The following is a 20,258-nucleotide window of genomic DNA, read 5'->3' on the forward strand; positions in this document are numbered from 1 at the left end:
ATAATACAAATTGAAACATAGATAAATACTTCCTGAATCCCCCACATATGGTGAACAAACAACGTTGCCAAACACATTGAATTTGCACTAAAAAGGATCTATATTGCAGTATACTTGCTCTGGAGCTTGGTATATAGCATTTTGAGTTGACTACTGTCTACTAGACAACGGTGTGTATCGGTGTGTAATTAACACATCAACATACAACAACAACAGGGTACCTCCTTTTCCAGTCTTGTATCCATTTTATCCTGCCAGTTCATATATACCCACTAAGTCTTCTATATCTTCTTGCCTGAAATGTCACTGGTTAATGTGACCAACATCACTGTTGGCAACAACGTTTGCCCAGTGACTGCGCCTCTGGTATTCCAGATTGAATTTGAGTGCCTGGAGGACCTCAAGCACGATGTAGAGTGGAAGATTATATACGTAACATCGGATGGTCATGGTTATTTGGACAGCCAGGAGTCAAACGATACCCAGAATAGCGAAGGTGAGATTGTACTGGATGCTGTGTGTCTGGGTCCCATATATAAGGGTATCTTAGAATTCGAGTTCAGGGTAGCACCACCTGACTTTAACAAACTGGACCCTAATGGCATCCTGGGCATGCAGGCAGTGCTGGTAACTGCAAGTTACTGCGACCAGGAGTTCATACGTATCGGTTATTACACAAACAATTGCTATGACGACCCGGAACTCAGGGAATGCCCGCCGGACACACCAATCATTGAGAAGATGGTAAGGTGTATAATAGACCAGCCCCGTGTAACTAGGTTCCCTATAAAATGGGATTCCGACGAGCTGCTAGACCCTGAAGGCAATGATATCAGTCGGGTGATCAACGACCACGATGAAGCTTCATCTGAGGATGAATCGGATTACGATCATTCTTTGGATAAACCCGATAGCAGCAATGCTGCCCAAATGGACAACACAGGCTCCACTTCATCCACTTTAAACATATCGGAAGGGAATACCCAGGATAAAACTACCTCACGCAAGCGGCCTTTAGATGACGATTTGGAATTGTCCATGGAAAGTCGCAAAGTACATCGGGCAACTGGGTTATTCACCATCTCTACAACTACATCGATAGTAGATGTCTAACAGGGACCTTAATATTTCAATGCAGTATTACCCTTGGTATACATTTAACTAGATCTAGTGTATCTGAACCTGTTCAATGCCAATCAACCTTTCCTGGCAAATGCCATCCTAATGCGATCGTATAAAGAACCGAAAGAATCCAAAGCCGGTCTTGCGTCGATATATACCTGTATATCGTCACCAGCTCTGGGATCATCGTAGTAGTCTATGATATAGCGTACTTCACGCCCACACCGATTGATGTACCAATCATGTCGGTCAAACGCTTGGCCCATGCTGAGTATATTAGTTAACTATCTCACAACTAACCCCCAAAAATAGCGATGTAAAAGTGATCTTGGGGACTCCTTGCCATACCGTCCTACGAAGCGCCGTAGTTGCGGATTAGAGCATGTCCTAGAAGTTATATCACAGGACTAAATAACTTACCTAGCATGAATACGCTCCCATTCCATCACTTTGGACCAGGACCGTTCGTTGACAGTATTATGGGCCATAACAGCTTCATTCATGAACGCAGCCTCATCGGGATTTGTCTTTTGCTTCAATGCCAAGGCATTGTAAAACTGCATTGGGGATGGATATGTCCATTCTGTGAAGGGTAGTGTTGAGCTCAGATTAACATACTTTCACCTGATTCCGTACGTGGTATGGATGACATTTCCCTAGTAGTATCAAGCGCACGAGCTTCATCACTACAAGCGGTATTCGGAAGCAACGGCATCATGTTAGACTCATTGATGTCCATGGGACACCAAACGCCATGAGAAGACTCCGGAGCCGTTACATGGCACCTACTGGAGTCTCCCATTGTCTGTGATAGCTAGGTTAACCAATGTGTGAGGGATTTATAACGATATTGCCAGCATGGGTACACATGTCATGTGCTACCCAGAACAGTCTATATATGTGTCATATTTGGGCAGAGTAAAACTTAACAGTTTAAAGAAACATATTTCAGTTATATTGTGACTCTAGCGGACTACAACAGAGGCCATTGTAGCTCCAGGGTGGTGCGCGTTACGTTGGATTGGCCATGATATAGCATTTATTGTAGTAATACTATATCATAGCACTACCAGGTGATATGGTTTTATGTCTATCTATATCTCTGAAATCCTCAGGATTCCTTGATAGTGTATAGGTATAGCTAGGTACCCTAAGATCCACAAGAAATACCATGGCGCGCAATTCAGAAAAGGCAAATGCCATGCTTAATAAGTGGTTGCGTATCAAAAGCGGGCTTGCAGCCCACGATACGCAACTAACGAGGAAACCCAGGCATACATCCGAGGTTACCGACTACCGTACAGCGGAGCATTGGAGAAACCTACTGGTCAAGGATGTTATGATCTCGATATCGAGGATACAGAATGCAAGTCTTGGCGAATTTGCAATTCGTGACCTCAATGACGAAATCAACAGGCTAATAGGTCTTAGGAAGCGCTGGGACGAACGAGTAATCGAACTTGGAGGACCCGATCAAAGGGCACTTTCATCGGCCATAGAAAATGCACATGGAGCTGAGTTGAAAATAGGAGGTGGAGGATACCGATACTTCGGGGCAGCCAAGAATCTACCGGGTGTACAAGAACTGTTTGAAAAGCAGGAGATGGACGAACGACGTGTAGACACATATGTAACACGCGCTGAGTTATATCGCAAGATTAACCCAGATTATTATGGGTTCCGAGATGATGAGGACGGCATGCTATCAGCAGCAGAGGCCGAGTTGGAACGATCACTACATACAAAGGGGCTCTCTGAAGTCAGCCATTGCCATGTGGATCCAGCTGAGCTTGAAGACGAGGCCCTGGAATGGGACCAACCACTCATTGAAGCTCTACAGCAACGCAACGTGCTATGAAATAACATCAATATCGCATTTAATCTAGTAGTAACATATACTTCCACGGAATAACAGTCACAACTGAGAACGCTTTCTAAGTAACCCTAGAATAACATATACAATTAATTAACATGTGTCTTAAATATTACTGCAGTAGAATGACATAGGCACTACCATTGTAATATAGGACCACGGAGCTCACTCCGGCTTGTCCCTGAGATCATAGAGTTCCTGAGGAATATGAGGACGAGTGCGTTTTAGCTCAGCAATGATCTCAGGATCACCCCAAGGACCAAAGTCAGACTCCATCCAAAAGTCATCCGGACGTGTACCACCCAAGAACATAGGCAACTGCTCCGGATCAACCAGCTCTAATACTATATTCCGAGACTCCGTTTTAGAGGATATCACACTTATCTTGGATAAAGTCTTAGCATCAAGTAAAGGTGACATGAGCTGCCATAATGCAGAAAAGAATGTAGATGCATTGATGAAAAGCAGCTTACCCAGTAACTCAGGGTAGTAATTCTGAGTTACAGCGGACATGGTAGTCAGAAATGAACGTAACTTGGTATTAATTTGCGATATAGAAAAACCACGGAGATCAACTATTGTCAACAGCTGCTCAACAGGCTTGCCATATTTCAAAGAGCATGCCGGCATCATCACGTGGGTCATATACTCATAACGCTGCACGTAGTACTTAGTAAGCTCCTCAGTAGTCAGGTGCTGCAGGAGCTTGCTGCAACTACCGTGGCCCATGCGCTCAATGTATATGGGACGACCGAGTTTGTCAGTACCATGGTAACCATGTGGAAAATACTGACGTACACGGTCACGAATGTAAGATAAATCAGACTGCAACATCCATGTAAAAATGCGCGATAAAACATACCTTAATTACACTGTCAACCTTAATTTCCATACGCCAGCTAAAATACTTGTTTAGCATAGCACCGGTCTTATTAATGTCAAATTTACGAGCACGCAAGAACCTAGGAAATATATAACGACACGCAGCAAAGACCCACCTCACGAAAAATAAGTCGTCAAATAATTCCTTATTCCCGCTGATGTGCATAGAATACAAGCTACGTATCTCCTCCAAACGCGTACGCTGCTCCGCGTTCAATGCGGAAACGAGGCCACGCAGCTCCTCGGGAGTCTGCAACCAAATTGACGACGCGCCGTAACAACATACCAGATCCGTAGGTGTATGCTTGCCCATTTTAGGGGATTGCCAAAATTAAAATACTAACGTTAAATATGTAGTGTACAGAATTATCATGCGATATGGACGGAAGACGCCGTAGCAACCCGTCGTGCGATACCGCCAGCCAACGACCTACGCGACACCACGGCCACAAACGAACCAAATTGTTAAACGTTACACACCAAGCGTAACGTTAGGCTATGTGAAGCTATATGTGCGAAAGATTGAATTTGACAGATTGTTGGCGTCCACAAGGGACACCGCAAGCAAAAATTATGCTGTTGGCACTCTCACAACGGAGAGCCCATGGCTCATTACGGTCAGCTGAGTGCAATGCTCCGCTCCGAGCCACGACAGGGTGATGCGTGATCCACCCCGAGCGCCAGCCAGGTAAGTTTATTTCGCTCTGGTAACCTAGTATGCATATCGGGCTACCACACTAAGCGGGTAAGGTACTATGTTCCCCATGATGAAAATTTATCTTGCATTATTACAATATTAATAGCACTACTATTGCCACAATATGATCATCAAAGTCGATACTAATCACTTAATTGTTTGTAAAACTGTTGCTATGCTATACAATAATATGTTCTACACGGTTGGGCACTAAACAAGTAATATATATCACAATAGCAAAATGATATTAAGGATATCTATAATCAGGTCTAACATGTTAATATGCCAAATAACTGTACCCTGCCAGAACGGTTACCAACTGCTAATGTGCTAGAACGAGGAGCAAATGCCACAGAGGTAACACGACCCAAATTAATAGTCTCCACCGGCCAATTGCTCACCACCTGGCCACTGGGATTGTGAATTATGCGCAAAGCATTACGCTGCTGGTCCGAAGCGTAGGCGATGAAGATCCCCTTGTTGTCGTGACATATGCTAGTTATCCCAGTAGACAAGTTACCATAAGTCTTTAGCAAACTCTGATGGATTATTGACGAACGCGTACTGTCCTCGGAATGTAACACGGGATACCGATTTAAAAAACCCATACGTGATCCAACAGCAAGGTATGCATTGGAAGCAAACTCGGCACTCACCGTGGGTGACATCTCAATGCAACTTAATTGGAGAGTATGCTCATCATGAAATTTATGTAAACAGCGACCTGATACCAAGTCCCACTCATATATCTGTATAGCATGCTGCAGCAGTACTATCACCTACATTAGCATCCGCATCCGCTGTTACAACAACACCCGCACGTAAGTGGTATCCAACACCCTGAAGACAATGATATAATATTGATGTAAACCAACAATAGCAGTGGCATTCATCTGGAAGTGATGTGCGATTGAACTCGATCTAGAATCACAAAGTAAAACTCCACCCAAATCACTACAACTTAAAGCAAATACAGTACCATTCTGGTCATCTAAAACTGGAGGGGTGTGAACACGACGGAAACTGTAAGCAGTACGCATCGAAGTTATATTGGCAAGACGAACTGCAGCACTGAAAGAAACGTGACGATACCCAAAATCAACATACCCATGCTCACAGTCGTAACGTAACACAGAGTTGTGACCATCAACTATGTAAATTGTTTTCCCGCCATCCGCAAAAGCAAAGCTAGATATCGGACGATTAGACGTAGGAGCACATGAACTCTCAGACTTTAAACCAAAGTGGTTACCCTCACTACGGTGTTTGTCAATGTTAAACAGCCGTATCGTCTTCTCACGGCGACCTAGTATAGCAAACAATGAGTTGCTCTCGTCAAACGCTAATTGGTTTACACCGGTACTAAAATGGCATTATGACCCCCAAAATTGACTTACGACATATTTAAATTGAGATGAGATATGTTGTGCCTCTGTATCATGAATCGCATCCCGGAACCGCGTTTTCGAGGCTTGGTCTGTGTTAGCCGCCCTGTTAAACTTGAAGCTACATCTGTACTGGATGTAGCATCCTGATCACCAGGCACGTTCTTAACCGATTCCGATATCATACGACGGCGCTTTTGAACCCATTCGGGTTCAGAGGTAGCCTGTAAATGTCCCGAACGAGACTTATCATCCAAATCGTCATCTTCCCATACAGGCTTAGACACCGAGGTAGCAGAGTTATCCTTACCGCTGAATAATGCAGCCACGGAATTCCCAGTGTCTGTACAATGATATTCCATGAGTAATGCCATTCAAATTACACAATATGGCTTATACATGATTAAGGCCGGTATATAGTAATAACAGCTAAACATTAATATACACAATGCTGAGTAGATGCCAGTTTATTAAACACATAATATGTGCTATATATAACAACGGTGTGCATAACACATAGCGTAGCAAAACATACCGTTAGACATTTCGAAAAAAAAGATTCCACAACAACTAGGTTATTCCGTACAATATATATGCGATATATCAAATCATAAGTTAATAGCGATTATAGTGACATAATACAATGTGCTAGGTAATACTGGTGGAGCGTCATGGGCATCGTCTGCGCGACCTTGGGTAGCAACTCCAGGGGCCTATACACATTCCATTGACTTAATTATACATAAAATGTAGTAGAACCGATGCTGTATATACTATACCCCGGTATATATCATATTGAAATCGCATATCAGTGTTTGGTACACCTTTTTGAGATGAACATTAGAACGGTACACAAAAAGTTAATAAACGGCCCATTCACATGAAAATCATTTTAATAGCTATTGGTCAACATATATAACTATGGAATTTATAAATTGAATTGGTTTTTACATTTTTTTATCGCTATTGTGAGCAGTTGCCATACTGCGTTATGCTATAGAAATTCCCAAAGTATATCTAGCATATATACAATGCTAACATTCGACAATGTATGATGTTTCCACGAATCCTAATGTACGTGCCAATTTTTTTGGTATATGTACACTAACGTCGCGCCACGTTTTAAAGCTAGTTAGGAAAATTTATTAAATGCATATTATATGCTTAAATATATAGTTTAACACTTTATATTTAACAGCATATATATTACACCATTTAGAATAAATCTTAATCGTCTGCTTAAGTAATTTTTAGCACAATGGAGATGGAATTGATAACGTTCTTTTGGATATCTATCTTTGCACTGGCAGGATTGATCCTACTTTTGTATATCGTCGTTTGGATAGCAGCATCAAAGCCACCATGTATATGTAGCCATGGTGTCATATGGCCACTCGTCGTTTTGCTCTGTGTCATCGGTGGACTACTAGTGTACGCAGATATTGCAAGAGATACTCTGCCAAAACCCCTGAAGAACACGGTATTGCAATTCAACAATTTAACAGGATCTTCGTAATCCAAGGAAATAGTAGTCACCAGATATATTTGAAAGTATCATTATCCAAAGAAAAATACATGGATACCCCTACAAGAGGTGAACTGAACAGATGAAACAATATAATGTAGAGAAGTTGAAATGTATATATATCATTATTGTAATGGATATAGCTGCTTTCACGAGGTGAATTGATGTGGTCAAATCACGTTGTGAAAGCAGGTATATCCACAGGATGTAAACATACTATACATTGTATATATAAACAGAATCATGGTAGTACATATATTTGACTGTCACTAAATATGCTTGGATTACACATATAAATACTGCATACAGGATCTACGTTAGAATATAATGATATACATAACATAGATTAGCATATTTCCGTAATAATGATTATCACATATCAATGTAGATACAGCGCACTACATTCATCATAAAATGTACCAATTATGATGTAGAATGAATTTATAATGTATGAACGATTATCATTAAAATAGGAATCTCAGCCACTACACAACGCACTAAGCATTACATTCTATCAGCGAATAACAATATTATCGCATAATAGTATTTTGAATATATTTTCTAGTTCACTTTAACAAAAGGTGTAGATTTTAATCAGTGTTACAATGCCAGCACACGTTAAACTTGATTCCACAGGAATCAAGCCAACATTCGAGCCAGATTCTGACTCTTCAGGACGCACAGTCCTCGATGAGGTCAAGGATGTTAAGATAAAGTTTTTAAAAAACACGAGGTACCACGCTATCGCAGAAATTGAAGGACTGAATGTCGCCATCGCAAACGCCATACGGAGGATTCTACTCGCAGAAGTGCCAACCCTAGCCATAGAAAGCGTACATGTAAGTAACTGCTGTATTGTGCCCAATGTCAACAGATATACCAAAATACTGGAGTTATACAAGATGAAGTATTGGCCCATAGGTTAGGGCTGGTGCCATTTGACTGTAACCCTGACCTGATTCCATATAGAGGTATCTCAATGTGATATTGGTTCATGCTCACCAGATAACGAGGACCTCAGTGATAAAAACAGCGTGTGCTTCCACCTAAAGGTGGAATGTAAAAAGGAATCTTTGGCTGGGAGGACCAATTTGCCAGGTATGTAACAAAATTTGGCACGTCTCTAGCATAGTGATATGTTATACAGTTTACGCGGGTGATATGAAATGGGTACCGCTCTCAGATGAACAAGCTGAATTGTTCAAGGATAACCCACCGAAACCAATACATAAAGATATACTGCTTACCAAGCTGTCACCAGGGCAGGTATGTGTGACTCAGTATAGAATATCATGTACTAGGAAATTGACTTAAAGGCGTATCTCGAAAAGGGTATTGGTAAAACACACGCCAAGTGGTCACCAGTATGTACGGCTGTATACCGCTTCAAACCGGATATAACCTTCTCGGAAGATGAACCACTGACTAATGATGAAGTTGAGGAACTAGTGCAAATATGCCCAATGGGCGTCTTCAGTGCTGATAAAGGTGTGTCCCTATACCATGGATTCATCCGTTACAGGACGTATCACAACTATTAGGCCCTATAACTGTACATCATGTAGAGCGTGTCTAGAACGCTTCCCCAAAAGAGTTATCATAAAGAAGCTGTCCAACCACTTTATATGTAAGTTGGTGTAACTACGCTACATGGAAGTACAGTCTCGGTGGAATCAACCGGCGCCATACCTAGTGGACAGTTGTTCCTAAAGGCCATTGGAGTACTAAAGGAAAAGTCACAGAAACTTAAACGGCGTATGGTAGATGCCATAAGCTACACGCATTAGTCCCATAGATGCTAACATATAAGAAACGTGAAAACATGTTATTTAATCTGTTAACAGATATTAAAATGCAATGTTGCCATGGAGCACAACAATGGATACGGAGTACCAGTACATTGTAACCCATATAGATCAAAGGTCATCAATGTCAAACTTGGCGTCCTCCTTGTCATCCTCACTGTCAGAACCTGATGATTCATCCTGGAATTCAATGCCACCATCACCCTCATCATCATAAAGATCAGTCTCAGTGATCTTAGTGGACTCCGGTAACTCACCGTAAGCCTTAAGGGATCTAGCCTCATCGGCAGTGTATTTTGCGATTACATCAGCCTTGCTGTCCTGATAGTCACGCAAGGAGACCAAAATGATATCACCCGCGTTAACCCATACCCTCTTGCGCATCTTACCCCTGTCAAAAACTGAGGCCAGACTCTAGAGTACATACCTAATGTGACATAGACGCTTGTTTCCATCAAAACAATAAGCCTCAAGACGACCATTGCCAAGCATACGGAGAACTTGAGCGTACTCTGTTTACATCTATAACACAAAACGAAAACTAACCCTGGTCCTCCATCTTAAAAACTAACTCACGCTTCTCACCGTCATTGTCATTCTTACCACGACGGCGGTTCTTACCACCCTTACCTACGAATTATTAAAGCTGGAATCACAAACAGCCCATCGACATATATAGCAACGACATAACCAACCCTTATTCTTTGGCATTGTGACTCTAAAAGGTCACTGAATATTATTTCAATGAGGGTGCAGCGTAAATGTTAATGAAAGGCGATCAACAAGGACCAAGGCTCGACGTGGGGGATGGACGCAATATGGAAATACATACAAACTATTACATTATGTTAACATAGTTCACCCCTCAGTTAAGTTTTTCTCAAGCTCAACCTGCTTAAGACGGGCCTCGTGGATCATCTTCTCCTTCTGAACCAAACGCGAACATTGGTCAACAAGACCCATGAGACTAGACATAATAACGGATATAGAGTAACCACCTACTTTGCGATATCAGTCGACCATGAAAGTAATAACGTATCCGAGTCCTTGCGCTCACCAAAACGAATCAATCCAGCAGGACGGTCTATTTTAGCATAAATCGTCTTGGCATGGACCATGGCCGATATCTCCTCCTCCAGTTTCTGCAGTATTTCGCAAAACATGTAATTACACCTACGTCGCAAGTCGTGTTTGTAAGCTCCGAAAGACGAGTTACCTGAAGAGTAGTGTAAAACTTGCTGGCTACCATAATGTTATGCTGAATCACACGATCAGCAAGCGTCGATAGACGCTCAGCACCTCCAGGGTACCGCTGGTCCGTAAATATAACATGGGAGTTTATTACAGTGGCCAGGTCAGCAGCAAGTGGGAATGGAATCATATTGTCAGATAACAACTCCTTGAATAGCGATGATAGTACCGGAGTTTCCCTTAAACGCTTCTCCTCCGATGCCAAAAAGTCCATGCGGTACTTGATAGTTTCCTCAGATATCGCAGAAATCATGAGGAATATAACAACAGACTCAAGGTCCTGAGATGTTATCAAGGGGGTATCACGCCATAGAATCTAAACTACCCTATTGAGTACACCTACCGAAAGCCAGTCGTTAAGATCCAGCTTAATGGTACAATCCAAACGCTGACGATATGCTTTGGCCACCTCGAAGTAATCCTTAGAATGGAGATGATAGTGAACCATGTACTCATAATAAGTCATCTTGTGCTCCTCGAAGCCGTCATTATCAAGAACGCGGTCGTCTATCTTGTTACTAGCAATGTAAAAACGAAGGTAGTCGTTATTAAGTAAATGAAGACGCATCTGCTCCAGTAAGTAACGCACCTTCTCCTTCTTAGGCAATATGCCAAATGTTTCCACCTAACAGATATTAAATCAACACAAAAGACTTACCTCTGTGTTGTGCATTATATTTGCTGCCTCCTCAATCTGGCCACTCTCCTCCTTGATCTTAGCTAGGGTATAGGCCAGATCAGCACGTTGAACCTCGAGGAACATCTGGATTACTTATATACACAGTGGTATAAACCAACCTTGCCCTGAGTTATGTGGATCAACGTGTTGATCAAATTCATCTTTACTTCCATGTCAAAGATCTCAGATATCCACTTCTTAGCGTAATTCACCATAGATGTGATAGTAGCCTTCAACTGGCCACGCTTACGAGAAAGGAGGACCAGATAGTATATCACATTGGGGTAATCACCAATGTCATACAGTAACTGTAGAATGAAGTTGCACATACGCGAATTGGATACACCGTCACGAGCTATGCGGCAACGCTTCTCAACAAGCATGAGCTCAAGCAAAACTGTCTTAAGAAACTCAATGTCACGGTTTTGGGTGCCCTGGAGATGTATGTCATTAATGTCCATCACGAAGGTGAGATAATGTATATAAATTAGGAATGCTGTACACAACAACACATATACATTATACACCAATGAGATAACTTAATGTAAACCAACCTTTAGCATAGATTCCACAATAGCCAGAGTCTTCGACGACAAGTCTGAAAGGTCCTCCACCATAGGCTCATCACGAAAAGTAGCCTCCGTCGAAAGGAACTCTGCCGTATTGTCTTCCATATTGAATAGAAATAATATATAACAAAAAAAGTGACACTTGCCCAGGACACTATACACTAGAGTACCCACTACACATCAAATGATGAAACAAGTTTTTAAACAAGACACATTAAGTAGATATTGTATATTTATATTACTACACTATTACGTAACTAATATAGCGCATAGGTCATAAGGAATGGAACACAGGAACCCTAGACTTGTTATGACCTATGACCGGTAACACAAACTGGAAATGCGTATCATAATTAACTCGGAATCACTACAATAGCAGTTATATTGCATAATCATTATATAGTGCCCCGTAACAAACAATGAGAATCCAAAGTAGATAGGAACAGAACACATCTGCTTTGCTAGGTGTTACTACAGATTATCAGCATTAAATCAGTGTTAAATCTGATTTTCATGTTGTGTATTGATACAGATTTATTTAGTGGCTTTAAATTCTAGATTAGAGGACTAATCAAAAAAACGACACAACACACATCAAACGACGTTATGATTGCTTGCCACTTTATATTATTTATTAGATTCTGTGGAAAATCAGTAGCTGCAAAAGAATTAATTTCACTGATGGTAGGGTGTCTCGTCTGATGAGTGCCGTATTCCATAAAAGTCGGTTAATAACAAGACCTTCTGAGGTGTACATAACATAAGCATGGGTAAAACTAGATATAATAAGAACCCCGATGTGGGTGACACTTTGGCGGATTTGAGTGCCTTAAGCATCGCAAGTAATGGTAAGAACCCATCCAGGGATGATGGCTATGCCAATGGATGTCGTAGTCCTTCAGGAAAAGCAGCGGAACAAGATCAATCTGATGATGATATCCTGTTTGTAGGGACTAACATAAAGGTAAAGGTCGATAAAGATGAACCCATGGATAGCGAATACCATATACCACAGCAACCAGCAGATGATATCCATGGTAATACACATCAAGACATAGACAACGAATATATAAATAACGAAGACATTGAACAATTCAATGCATTACATATGTCAAAGAAATATGAGAATATGAACAATAACCCAACCGCGAAATTGTATTCCGGGGAAGATGGTGAACGGGATAATAACGGACAAGCATCTAAGATATCGAAAAATGAATTGCAAACACCACAAACTGGATTTTTACTTAACTTCTTCAGAGGGAAAGGAGCTAAAGCTACATTAAGGTCTATAGTCAAGGGCAAAGCCGTATACAACAAGGTAATTGATCTGGATGCAGATGGAGGAACACCATGTGAATTCGAAGATATCAACGATGCACTGGATCATATCGCAAATACAAGATCGGCACATTATAAACCACCATCAGTTGCCGGCTCAGTCTCTAATCAATCAACAGAATCCAGTAGGAGACGAAGGGAATTGTACCCTGATTATAGGCATAAATATGATTATGCGCCACGTAGATACTCTCCCGGCTATGGAATAACGGGATTAGGAAGAATCGACCCATCGCAAATTGCACTCTCCAATATTAAACAGAATGACAATGGAGACTATCGCATCATGTCACCCGAAATATTCAACGGATGGGTTAGAGCGTTCTTTAACGTTGCAGTCACCTCGGTGATACTGTATATTGGATTCGTATTCATCATGGCCATTGGCAAGGATATAGCAAATGGACTTGAAAAAAGAAGACAAATGGTCAAAGCAGAAGCTATGATGTGCCAAGAACTATACAAGAAAAACAGATGTAGAACTGTTAATATACCGGCATTGGAACAACAATGCCGTGAATGGGAAACTTGTATGTACAAGGATGCAATTCTGTACGATGATGCATCTTTTTTATCAGCAGAAGTACTGGGCGGTGTTATAAACAAGTTTGTATCCCAGTTAGATGCACGCACGGTTGGAATTGTAGTGATTACTTTTTTAGCGTTTTTCGTAGGCAGTAACTGTGCACTGTCAATGTCATCACGACCCTCTAACCCGGGATGGTTCAGAAGATTGTTTACCAGAAACAGACAGCCATCGGATGGCTCGGATGTACTCCCAAACGGTAGTATTCTATCCCAACAACAGATGTTGCAAGCGATGCAAAATCCATATTTGCAACCAAATTACCTTATCATGGGCAGCTACCCATATGTAAGCCCAAGCTGCTATTCAGGGGGATACCGCCCATCAGCAATGACCTATTACCATGATGACCATGATGGGTCAGGTAGTTGGTCAACCAAGCATGGACGTACCAGTGCATGGAAAAGAAGATTTACATCACCATGGGTTGATCAAGAGTAGATCAAAACAGGGTAAGCACAGAATTTAATTCAATACAATTTTTTCCTAATGTTTTTTGAGTAACAGTGATCACTATGGCAATGAACAATTCGTTGCTAATGACTATGTTATAACACTACATGGATTATGTATCAGTTACCATACACAGGTAATGGATCTACTGTGGTTCCATATGTTGTTACCATACAGTACCCTATGCTCCCTGATTTTATTATAGATGAAGTAGCAATATTACAAAATCTACGTAAAATCCATATCTAGTACTTATAAACAAGTTATATTCATTAACAATTTTTTGGAATATGTGAACACGTTGAGTATGAATGATGATAAGAATGGCCGCAGCAGGCATTTTCTGCTTTATCATAATTTATATGCAGCGTCCATAGTATTCCGTTTTCACGTCATTTGTTGCATTTTATCCTGTAATTATTCATCATATAAAAATGGCAATTCTAAGCAAAAAAGTTTTAATCTGCGCCATATCAATTATTTGGTATATAGCAGCGGTCTCTGGGTGTATGCTCGATATATTTAAACCCGTGGTATCACCAGACATAATTATGCACAGCGGAACCTATGGTACTAACGGCATATACCGAATGTTTCACTCATACGTATCCATGATAACTAATGTCTATTATAATGGCAACCTGCTTAAAAATATTAGACTAATGGATTGCGAACCAAGAGATGTATTCGTACAAACATTCCAAAATAGTAGCATCTGTCTAATAGTAATTACCATCATGCTAATAGGGAACAACGATCAAGCAGTGCAGAACTATTTTATAACGGACGGTAGTGGTCACCGTAAAGCAAGTAATCGACTAAGGTCTATGCACATAGGTAGTAAAGTCTTCCTCAATGTCGATGTGGTTTCGGATCAATTGCACCCATTTGTTGTTAGAGAAAAAATCAATGATACTACTAACATCTTCTCGTGGAGCATTAATGCCGGAAAATTGACAGAAGATGGAATCCCAATCCACTTGTTGAAGGGGAAATCAGAGGATTATTACATATCACCGATCACAAATGTATGCTATGACCCATTAGATAGAAGCGGGAAAATGACATTTATAATTTCCCATTGCACAAACGTGCTCTATGAACCAGGTGGAGAGTCGTTGTGGCTAACTATATCTTATGGTATACAAAGTAAAGCACTGTCTATGACGATACCACCCGTGATAGACGGTATATTTAGACCGGATTATATCTTTAGTACGTCATTGTATTTCCAATTGCTCTGGGAACTATCCGATATAAGCAACGATATTACAATCGACATAGATATATCTAATATAGACAACGTAACACCAGATGTAGTCATATTGGCCAACCTAAAGAGAGGGCTATGGCTATATACACAATACGCTGTTGCACCAATTAGGCACCATACTTATACCACTGTAAAACAGGTGACTGCAGGAGTTCAAACATTATATGTGACACAAGATAATGAGTACGTTACCCATGTCGAGATATTTGACCACGTAAAACATGGATGGAGATATGTACTAGTACATATCAGAAATGTAAAGCCTTTACACGAAAAAGAAAATAGAAATTATACTGAACATAAAAAATTATACTTGCGCTATCCAAACAGAGAAATTGTAGCATACAAGGATATCAACGACATCTGGTTGGAAGAATACATGGATATGCTCTATAACATAGACACTAGAATAACTACTTGCGAGACCATCGATAGTGACGAGATAATAGATATCGCCACGAACCAACAGCAGCTTATAGAGCCATAAGCACTGCGATATAGATATTCATATAGTAACAATAGCTCATCACAAAATCCTACAACATAACTTCTATTTTTTAAATGTTATATACTACAAAGTAAGTATATACTGATTTACATAGCAATACTATTGAATTATACATTGCCTCGATACAATGGAATTTCAGTAATTGTTTGGTATTATGTTTGAATGCATGAGCGGGTATTATGGAATAACTGTCTTAGTGAATTCTATATCTAGCAAATTCTGTGATACTAGGAATTTATTATGTTTAACCAAACATTGCATGTTTCTAAGTTAATATCTAAAAAATATGCTCAACCATAGTTGAATCATACTAAAAAGATGGAGATATAAACGCATTATGGAATCCAATGTAATGTCGATACATAATAACTTATCACTTGACACAGTACATAAATTTAGTCAATTTAGATGCCTTTTCGTTAAGGATTACATTAAACATAGATTACAAGCGGTACCTAAAAATAAAAGATTAATTTTAATTTATTTTTATAAAAAAACAAGAAATACAATAGGCAAACTGCATGTTTTCCTATTAGCAATTATTGATATAAATATCCAATGAAAAGATTCACATACAATCTTTGGTTGCGTTATTAATCCTATAATAGCCAAATTACTGTCAATGCAAAATGTTAATACAAACGTTGGTATTCACAACACTAGTGTCACTAGGGTTAACACTCAAGCCCTGCATGGGACAGCAGCCAAGTACCACAGTGGATCTATACAAAAAGGAATTTCACGAGAATATTAAAGTATACCACGGATCATTCAGCAATGGAGGCAAATATAAAATGCTACGCACAACAGCTGAGTATGCAAAGGATATACTATACGACGGGTACTACATAATATCAACGAGAGCTGATTGTGGTGACCTGGCAGACATTTTCATAGAAGAGTATAGACGCGATCTAGAAGTCATTGTAGGAGTTATATACGCTGGAGAAGAAGTTAAAAGACTAATACAACGACACTACTTTGCTAAACGTGATGGGTATTTCGAAAGAGTGGATCGTCATGATAAAATGGTATTCGTTGCAGGACCAATGAAAGTGGGTATCGATATGTATCTAAAAGACTGGCATACAGCAATAGATACTTACACAACGTATAAGGGACACAGACCGCTGTATTGGTACCTACTGTGCAATTTTAAAGGAGACTACCGGTATAAAACAGAAAGCCGTTATTGGTTCGGCGATGGTGAATTCCATATATCGCCCATAACTAGCGTGGATAATGAACCAACTCCTGAAGGAATGCCAAAATCAGCACTCATAGCCAATATATATGGATTCCATAAAACAGCCAACTTCTACACGTTCTCAATGGATTGTAGCTACGACACTTTATACACCGTCAGGATACCTAAAAATGAAGATGGTATATTCCGACCAAGAAATATAAACACTTATCCGACATCATACCTAGACGTGCATCTGCCTCCTTTAAAAGACAGAAGCACAACTATTACCATCGATATATCCGATATAGTAGTCCACGCACCAGAAATAATAATACTAAGCAAACTAAAAAAGGGAAATTGGTTCTATTCGCAACATAGCATTATACCTATCAAGAATCCGGCATATGTATCAGTTACAGTTGTAGATGGAATAAATAAATGTACCCTATATACACCAGTAGATGACGAATTTGTCACTTATGTAGAAGTATTCGAACATGTAACAAACAGTATGCAATATGTCGTAGTACACGCCCGTAAGGAGCTACCTGGAAGTACCATTGAAAACCCAATGTACAAACATGACCTGAAGCTGTATAAGCTTAGAAATGTAGAAAAACCAGTATCATACATCGATTTTACCCAACTACGCCCAGAAGCAATTCTCGATCATCTATACAACATACGAGTTGAACCCCTTGTACCTGGCAGTGCTATTAGCGGTGCCATCAAAACTTAAAACTTCAGGTCAGCTAAGGTGCTTACTACTGTCAAATGGGTACTGTGAGTCTAGAGTTATCAAATCGTATAACACCAGGACATCTAGACAAGACATATAGACTACCAGGTGCGATATGTAGCCGGCACATACAAGAGATTAATGTTGACACCTAGAAAGTACTTCACAACTCAAGCATTACCTAGGAACTCCTAGGGAAACCCATTCATACTTTCACTATAAAAATTACATCACTAATTTTACCAGTAAATGTCAATTAAGTGTTTACATGGGTTATATAGAGTACGTAAATCAGTTGCCAGAAATGGTGACTATCCTTATATGACAAACGAAATACAATAGTACCTAGGTAGAATCCAATTGTTATTAGGATGTCACACAGTATATAACTCACTGCAAGGCAATAGGTAGACTATGTGATGCAAGATCAAACTCAGCCACTATGATGTCTTCCGTATCAAATGGAAGCTTTATGTCTAACCTGAATGATAGCCACAAATCGCGAAATGCGTCTAATATGCCAGCACCATCCTCCGTGCGATATATATCTACGATTAAATTTGCCGTTTGGTTGAGAAGGAATAGAGACTCGTTGCGCCATATGTCGCATGTTTTCTTCAAGTAGCATTTCAAGAGCATTGTGTCACTCTTATAGACATCACTGCACCAAGTAATGAACGGTTCCGTATGAGTGTATACAGCCAATTCCGACGCGAAGGGTTCCTTGCTTAGCAGTGATATAATACCCGGATACTGCAAAATTGCTCTCAGAAGATACAACTGAGCGCGTCTGGAGCCGTATTGTTCCGTATCCTGCTCACCAGGATGGAATCTAACCCCAAGTTTACTTTCTTCGAGTGTTAGAAACTGCTTTATCATTTGTAAGTCAGAGTCCGTTGCAGGAATCTCGATTGTATCCACTTTCTCCTTGGTTGCATAGTCCATAGCAACACCAAAGGCAAAGTTGGGTAATATCCAATGAAGCGGGACGCTATATTCCAATGCCCTGGCATAGGCAACGGAAAATGGATATAGACCAATACCAGAAGTGTTCATAATATACATATCAATATGTAACAGTGCATGTGATATATCACTTGGGAAGTCCAGAAGCAGGAGTAATTTACAAATAGCCAGGGATACTTCCCACTGACCTTGGCGCTCAAGGGATATCATATAGAGTATCAAAAGACGATACACAATCAAATTGCTGTTAACAGTGCTTGGTAGCCATACCTATGCACCTATATACCACTGGGCAATAAACATACATTAGAGAAGCCACTTTCATCAATACGCCATGGAGAGAATCTAGGTGGAAATGCCGCTTGAATGTACTGAACAGCCGAGAATAAGAATGTAAAGGCGTCCTCATGATGACCCTGAAGTTATGGTTACTAACAGAAATACTCTTATTCTAGGTACAGATACTAAAGCGTTGCAACGTACCTGTAAAGTGCTAATGCAGCTGGCGCGCAGCAACACCTCAATGTGCTGCGGGTTGGCATCCAAGATGCGTCGTAACAATCCAGGGTCCTGACTGTCCACGGCCATTAAACACATCTCCTGGACGTTCTTATAGCTAAGAATATTAGTTCCAGAACAATGCGGCCTACCGGTCACTAAATTCAACAACAAAACGCTCACGCTTTGTTTTAGCGTCAACTGAGCCCTTTATGCGAATGTCCCTCGGGATAATAGTACGCAACTTGTCGGCAACCTTTGGAGGAATACCAGGAACCAACCAATTGCGACTTTGTAATGACCCAATCATACCCTTCGATAATCGCATCCTAGCACTGGAACGAGTATCCATTTCTGTAGAATATAGTCAAGTTAGTTGCAATAGACTTACGTAACCCAGGAATGCGAAATGATCTAGGGTCAATTCGTAAGCAGTCTAGCTTATTAGTCTCTCCATGAGAATCAATGTCTACTGGCTTTGGTTGCTTAGCGATAAACGACTCCAATAGGGCATCGTCGCTATCCTGGATAACGTTACACTAAGAAACATTAACATACCGAATCGGATTCCAGGGTATCGTCATTCAGAGCTATTGTAACATTATCTCGATATTCTTGTTCACTATCGAGTTCATCACTGTTCTCTGATGCGGAGTCTTCATCGGCAGATTGCGTATCACTACTGCTATCCTCCGAAGAATCCACTAACTCCCGATATGCAGCAAAGCTAGACTTCGGCCTGTTGACCTGAACTATTGGAGATGTGATAGGCACAGAGTCGTCAGCATCATCCTTCTTCTCGCGCTCGCGCAATAAGCGACGAATCTGCCTAGTAGACATGGTATGCCAATAAAAAGCGATATGTGCCGTTGTTGTATACTAGGATCTAATGTGTATAAGTGTTGATGTGTATAGTG

The 20,258-nt window shown here is 40.6% G+C and overlaps 12 protein-coding genes across 12 annotated transcripts; 6 read left to right on the forward strand and 6 right to left on the reverse strand.

The window, feature by feature from the left end:
- The first annotated feature begins 140 nt into the window (after positions 1 to 140).
- On the forward strand, positions 141 to 1,153 carry BBOV_III011490 (anti-silencing protein ASF1-like family protein). The gene has a single exon (XM_001612219.2). The coding sequence runs from the start codon at positions 301 to 303 to the stop codon at positions 1,111 to 1,113; it is 813 nt and encodes a 270-aa protein (XP_001612269.1). The 5' UTR covers positions 141 to 300; the 3' UTR covers positions 1,114 to 1,153.
- A 3-nt stretch (positions 1,154 to 1,156) lies between these two features.
- BBOV_III011500 (putative cytochrome c/c1 heme lyase) lies at positions 1,157 to 2,084 on the reverse strand. Its single transcript, XM_001612220.2, has 4 exons — positions 1,741 to 2,084; positions 1,543 to 1,705; positions 1,423 to 1,509; positions 1,157 to 1,389 (listed from the first exon to the last, which is right to left on the reverse strand). The coding sequence occupies exons 1-4, from the start codon at positions 1,922 to 1,924 to the stop codon at positions 1,197 to 1,199; spliced, it is 627 nt and encodes a 208-aa protein (XP_001612270.1). The 5' UTR covers positions 1,925 to 2,084; the 3' UTR covers positions 1,157 to 1,196.
- An 89-nt stretch (positions 2,085 to 2,173) lies between these two features.
- Positions 2,174 to 3,044, forward strand: BBOV_III011510 (Isy1-like splicing family protein). The gene has a single exon (XM_001612221.2). The coding sequence runs from the start codon at positions 2,294 to 2,296 to the stop codon at positions 2,978 to 2,980; it is 687 nt and encodes a 228-aa protein (XP_001612271.1). The 5' UTR covers positions 2,174 to 2,293; the 3' UTR covers positions 2,981 to 3,044.
- Positions 3,045 to 3,095: 51 nt separating this feature from the next.
- BBOV_III011520 (CRAL/TRIO domain family protein) lies at positions 3,096 to 4,235 on the reverse strand. The gene is made up of 4 exons (XM_051767240.1): positions 4,164 to 4,235; positions 3,994 to 4,127; positions 3,858 to 3,957; positions 3,096 to 3,820 (listed from the first exon to the last, which is right to left on the reverse strand). Exons 1-4 carry the CDS (start codon positions 4,188 to 4,190, stop codon positions 3,161 to 3,163), a joined length of 921 nt encoding a protein of 306 aa, XP_051623570.1. The 5' UTR covers positions 4,191 to 4,235; the 3' UTR covers positions 3,096 to 3,160.
- Positions 4,236 to 4,783: 548 nt separating this feature from the next.
- Positions 4,784 to 6,580, reverse strand: BBOV_III011530 (uncharacterized protein). The gene is made up of 6 exons (XM_001612223.2): positions 6,495 to 6,580; positions 5,972 to 6,302; positions 5,682 to 5,936; positions 5,450 to 5,645; positions 5,358 to 5,414; positions 4,784 to 5,323 (listed from the first exon to the last, which is right to left on the reverse strand). The coding sequence occupies exons 1-6, from the start codon at positions 6,502 to 6,504 to the stop codon at positions 4,844 to 4,846; spliced, it is 1,329 nt and encodes a 442-aa protein (XP_001612273.2). The 5' UTR covers positions 6,505 to 6,580; the 3' UTR covers positions 4,784 to 4,843.
- Positions 6,581 to 7,999: 1,419 nt separating this feature from the next.
- Positions 8,000 to 9,341, forward strand: BBOV_III011540 (RNA polymerase Rpb3/RpoA insert domain family protein). The gene is made up of 7 exons (XM_001612224.2): positions 8,000 to 8,323; positions 8,359 to 8,455; positions 8,490 to 8,582; positions 8,632 to 8,750; positions 8,786 to 8,972; positions 9,007 to 9,111; positions 9,147 to 9,341. The coding sequence occupies exons 1-7, from the start codon at positions 8,090 to 8,092 to the stop codon at positions 9,269 to 9,271; spliced, it is 960 nt and encodes a 319-aa protein (XP_001612274.1). The 5' UTR covers positions 8,000 to 8,089; the 3' UTR covers positions 9,272 to 9,341.
- A 9-nt stretch (positions 9,342 to 9,350) lies between these two features.
- Positions 9,351 to 10,040, reverse strand: BBOV_III011550 (putative translation initiation factor eIF-1A). Its single transcript, XM_001612225.2, has 4 exons — positions 9,985 to 10,040; positions 9,836 to 9,919; positions 9,717 to 9,801; positions 9,351 to 9,680 (listed from the first exon to the last, which is right to left on the reverse strand). The coding sequence occupies exons 1-4, from the start codon at positions 9,998 to 10,000 to the stop codon at positions 9,401 to 9,403; spliced, it is 465 nt and encodes a 154-aa protein (XP_001612275.1). The 5' UTR covers positions 10,001 to 10,040; the 3' UTR covers positions 9,351 to 9,400.
- Positions 10,041 to 10,133: 93 nt separating this feature from the next.
- BBOV_III011560 (26S proteasome regulatory subunit family protein) lies at positions 10,134 to 11,913 on the reverse strand. Its single transcript, XM_001612226.2, has 7 exons — positions 11,774 to 11,913; positions 11,339 to 11,653; positions 11,199 to 11,303; positions 10,884 to 11,165; positions 10,467 to 10,820; positions 10,292 to 10,431; positions 10,134 to 10,256 (listed from the first exon to the last, which is right to left on the reverse strand). The coding sequence occupies exons 1-7, from the start codon at positions 11,891 to 11,893 to the stop codon at positions 10,148 to 10,150; spliced, it is 1,425 nt and encodes a 474-aa protein (XP_001612276.1). The 5' UTR covers positions 11,894 to 11,913; the 3' UTR covers positions 10,134 to 10,147.
- A 606-nt stretch (positions 11,914 to 12,519) lies between these two features.
- BBOV_III011570 (Di-sulfide bridge nucleocytoplasmic transport domain family protein) lies at positions 12,520 to 14,181 on the forward strand. Its single transcript, XM_001612227.2, has one exon. The coding sequence runs from the start codon at positions 12,555 to 12,557 to the stop codon at positions 14,154 to 14,156; it is 1,602 nt and encodes a 533-aa protein (XP_001612277.1). The 5' UTR covers positions 12,520 to 12,554; the 3' UTR covers positions 14,157 to 14,181.
- Positions 14,182 to 14,582: 401 nt separating this feature from the next.
- On the forward strand, positions 14,583 to 15,958 carry BBOV_III011580 (putative integral membrane protein). The gene has a single exon (XM_001612228.2). It carries the CDS (start codon positions 14,603 to 14,605, stop codon positions 15,926 to 15,928), a length of 1,326 nt encoding a protein of 441 aa, XP_001612278.1. The 5' UTR covers positions 14,583 to 14,602; the 3' UTR covers positions 15,929 to 15,958.
- Positions 15,959 to 16,538: 580 nt separating this feature from the next.
- BBOV_III011590 (uncharacterized protein) lies at positions 16,539 to 17,902 on the forward strand. Its single transcript, XM_001612229.2, has one exon. It carries the CDS (start codon positions 16,579 to 16,581, stop codon positions 17,875 to 17,877), a length of 1,299 nt encoding a protein of 432 aa, XP_001612279.1. The 5' UTR covers positions 16,539 to 16,578; the 3' UTR covers positions 17,878 to 17,902.
- A 270-nt stretch (positions 17,903 to 18,172) lies between these two features.
- Positions 18,173 to 20,241, reverse strand: BBOV_III011600 (Transcriptional repressor TCF25 family protein). The gene is made up of 6 exons (XM_001612230.2): positions 19,900 to 20,241; positions 19,733 to 19,865; positions 19,494 to 19,695; positions 19,327 to 19,459; positions 19,149 to 19,259; positions 18,173 to 19,113 (listed from the first exon to the last, which is right to left on the reverse strand). The coding sequence occupies exons 1-6, from the start codon at positions 20,179 to 20,181 to the stop codon at positions 18,268 to 18,270; spliced, it is 1,707 nt and encodes a 568-aa protein (XP_001612280.1). The 5' UTR covers positions 20,182 to 20,241; the 3' UTR covers positions 18,173 to 18,267.
- Between the last annotated feature and the right edge of the window lie 17 nt (positions 20,242 to 20,258).

Source organism: Babesia bovis, chromosome 3 (genome assembly GCF_000165395.2).
Source record: "Babesia bovis T2Bo chromosome 3, whole genome shotgun sequence".
NCBI lineage: Eukaryota > Apicomplexa > Aconoidasida > Piroplasmida > Babesiidae > Babesia > Babesia bovis.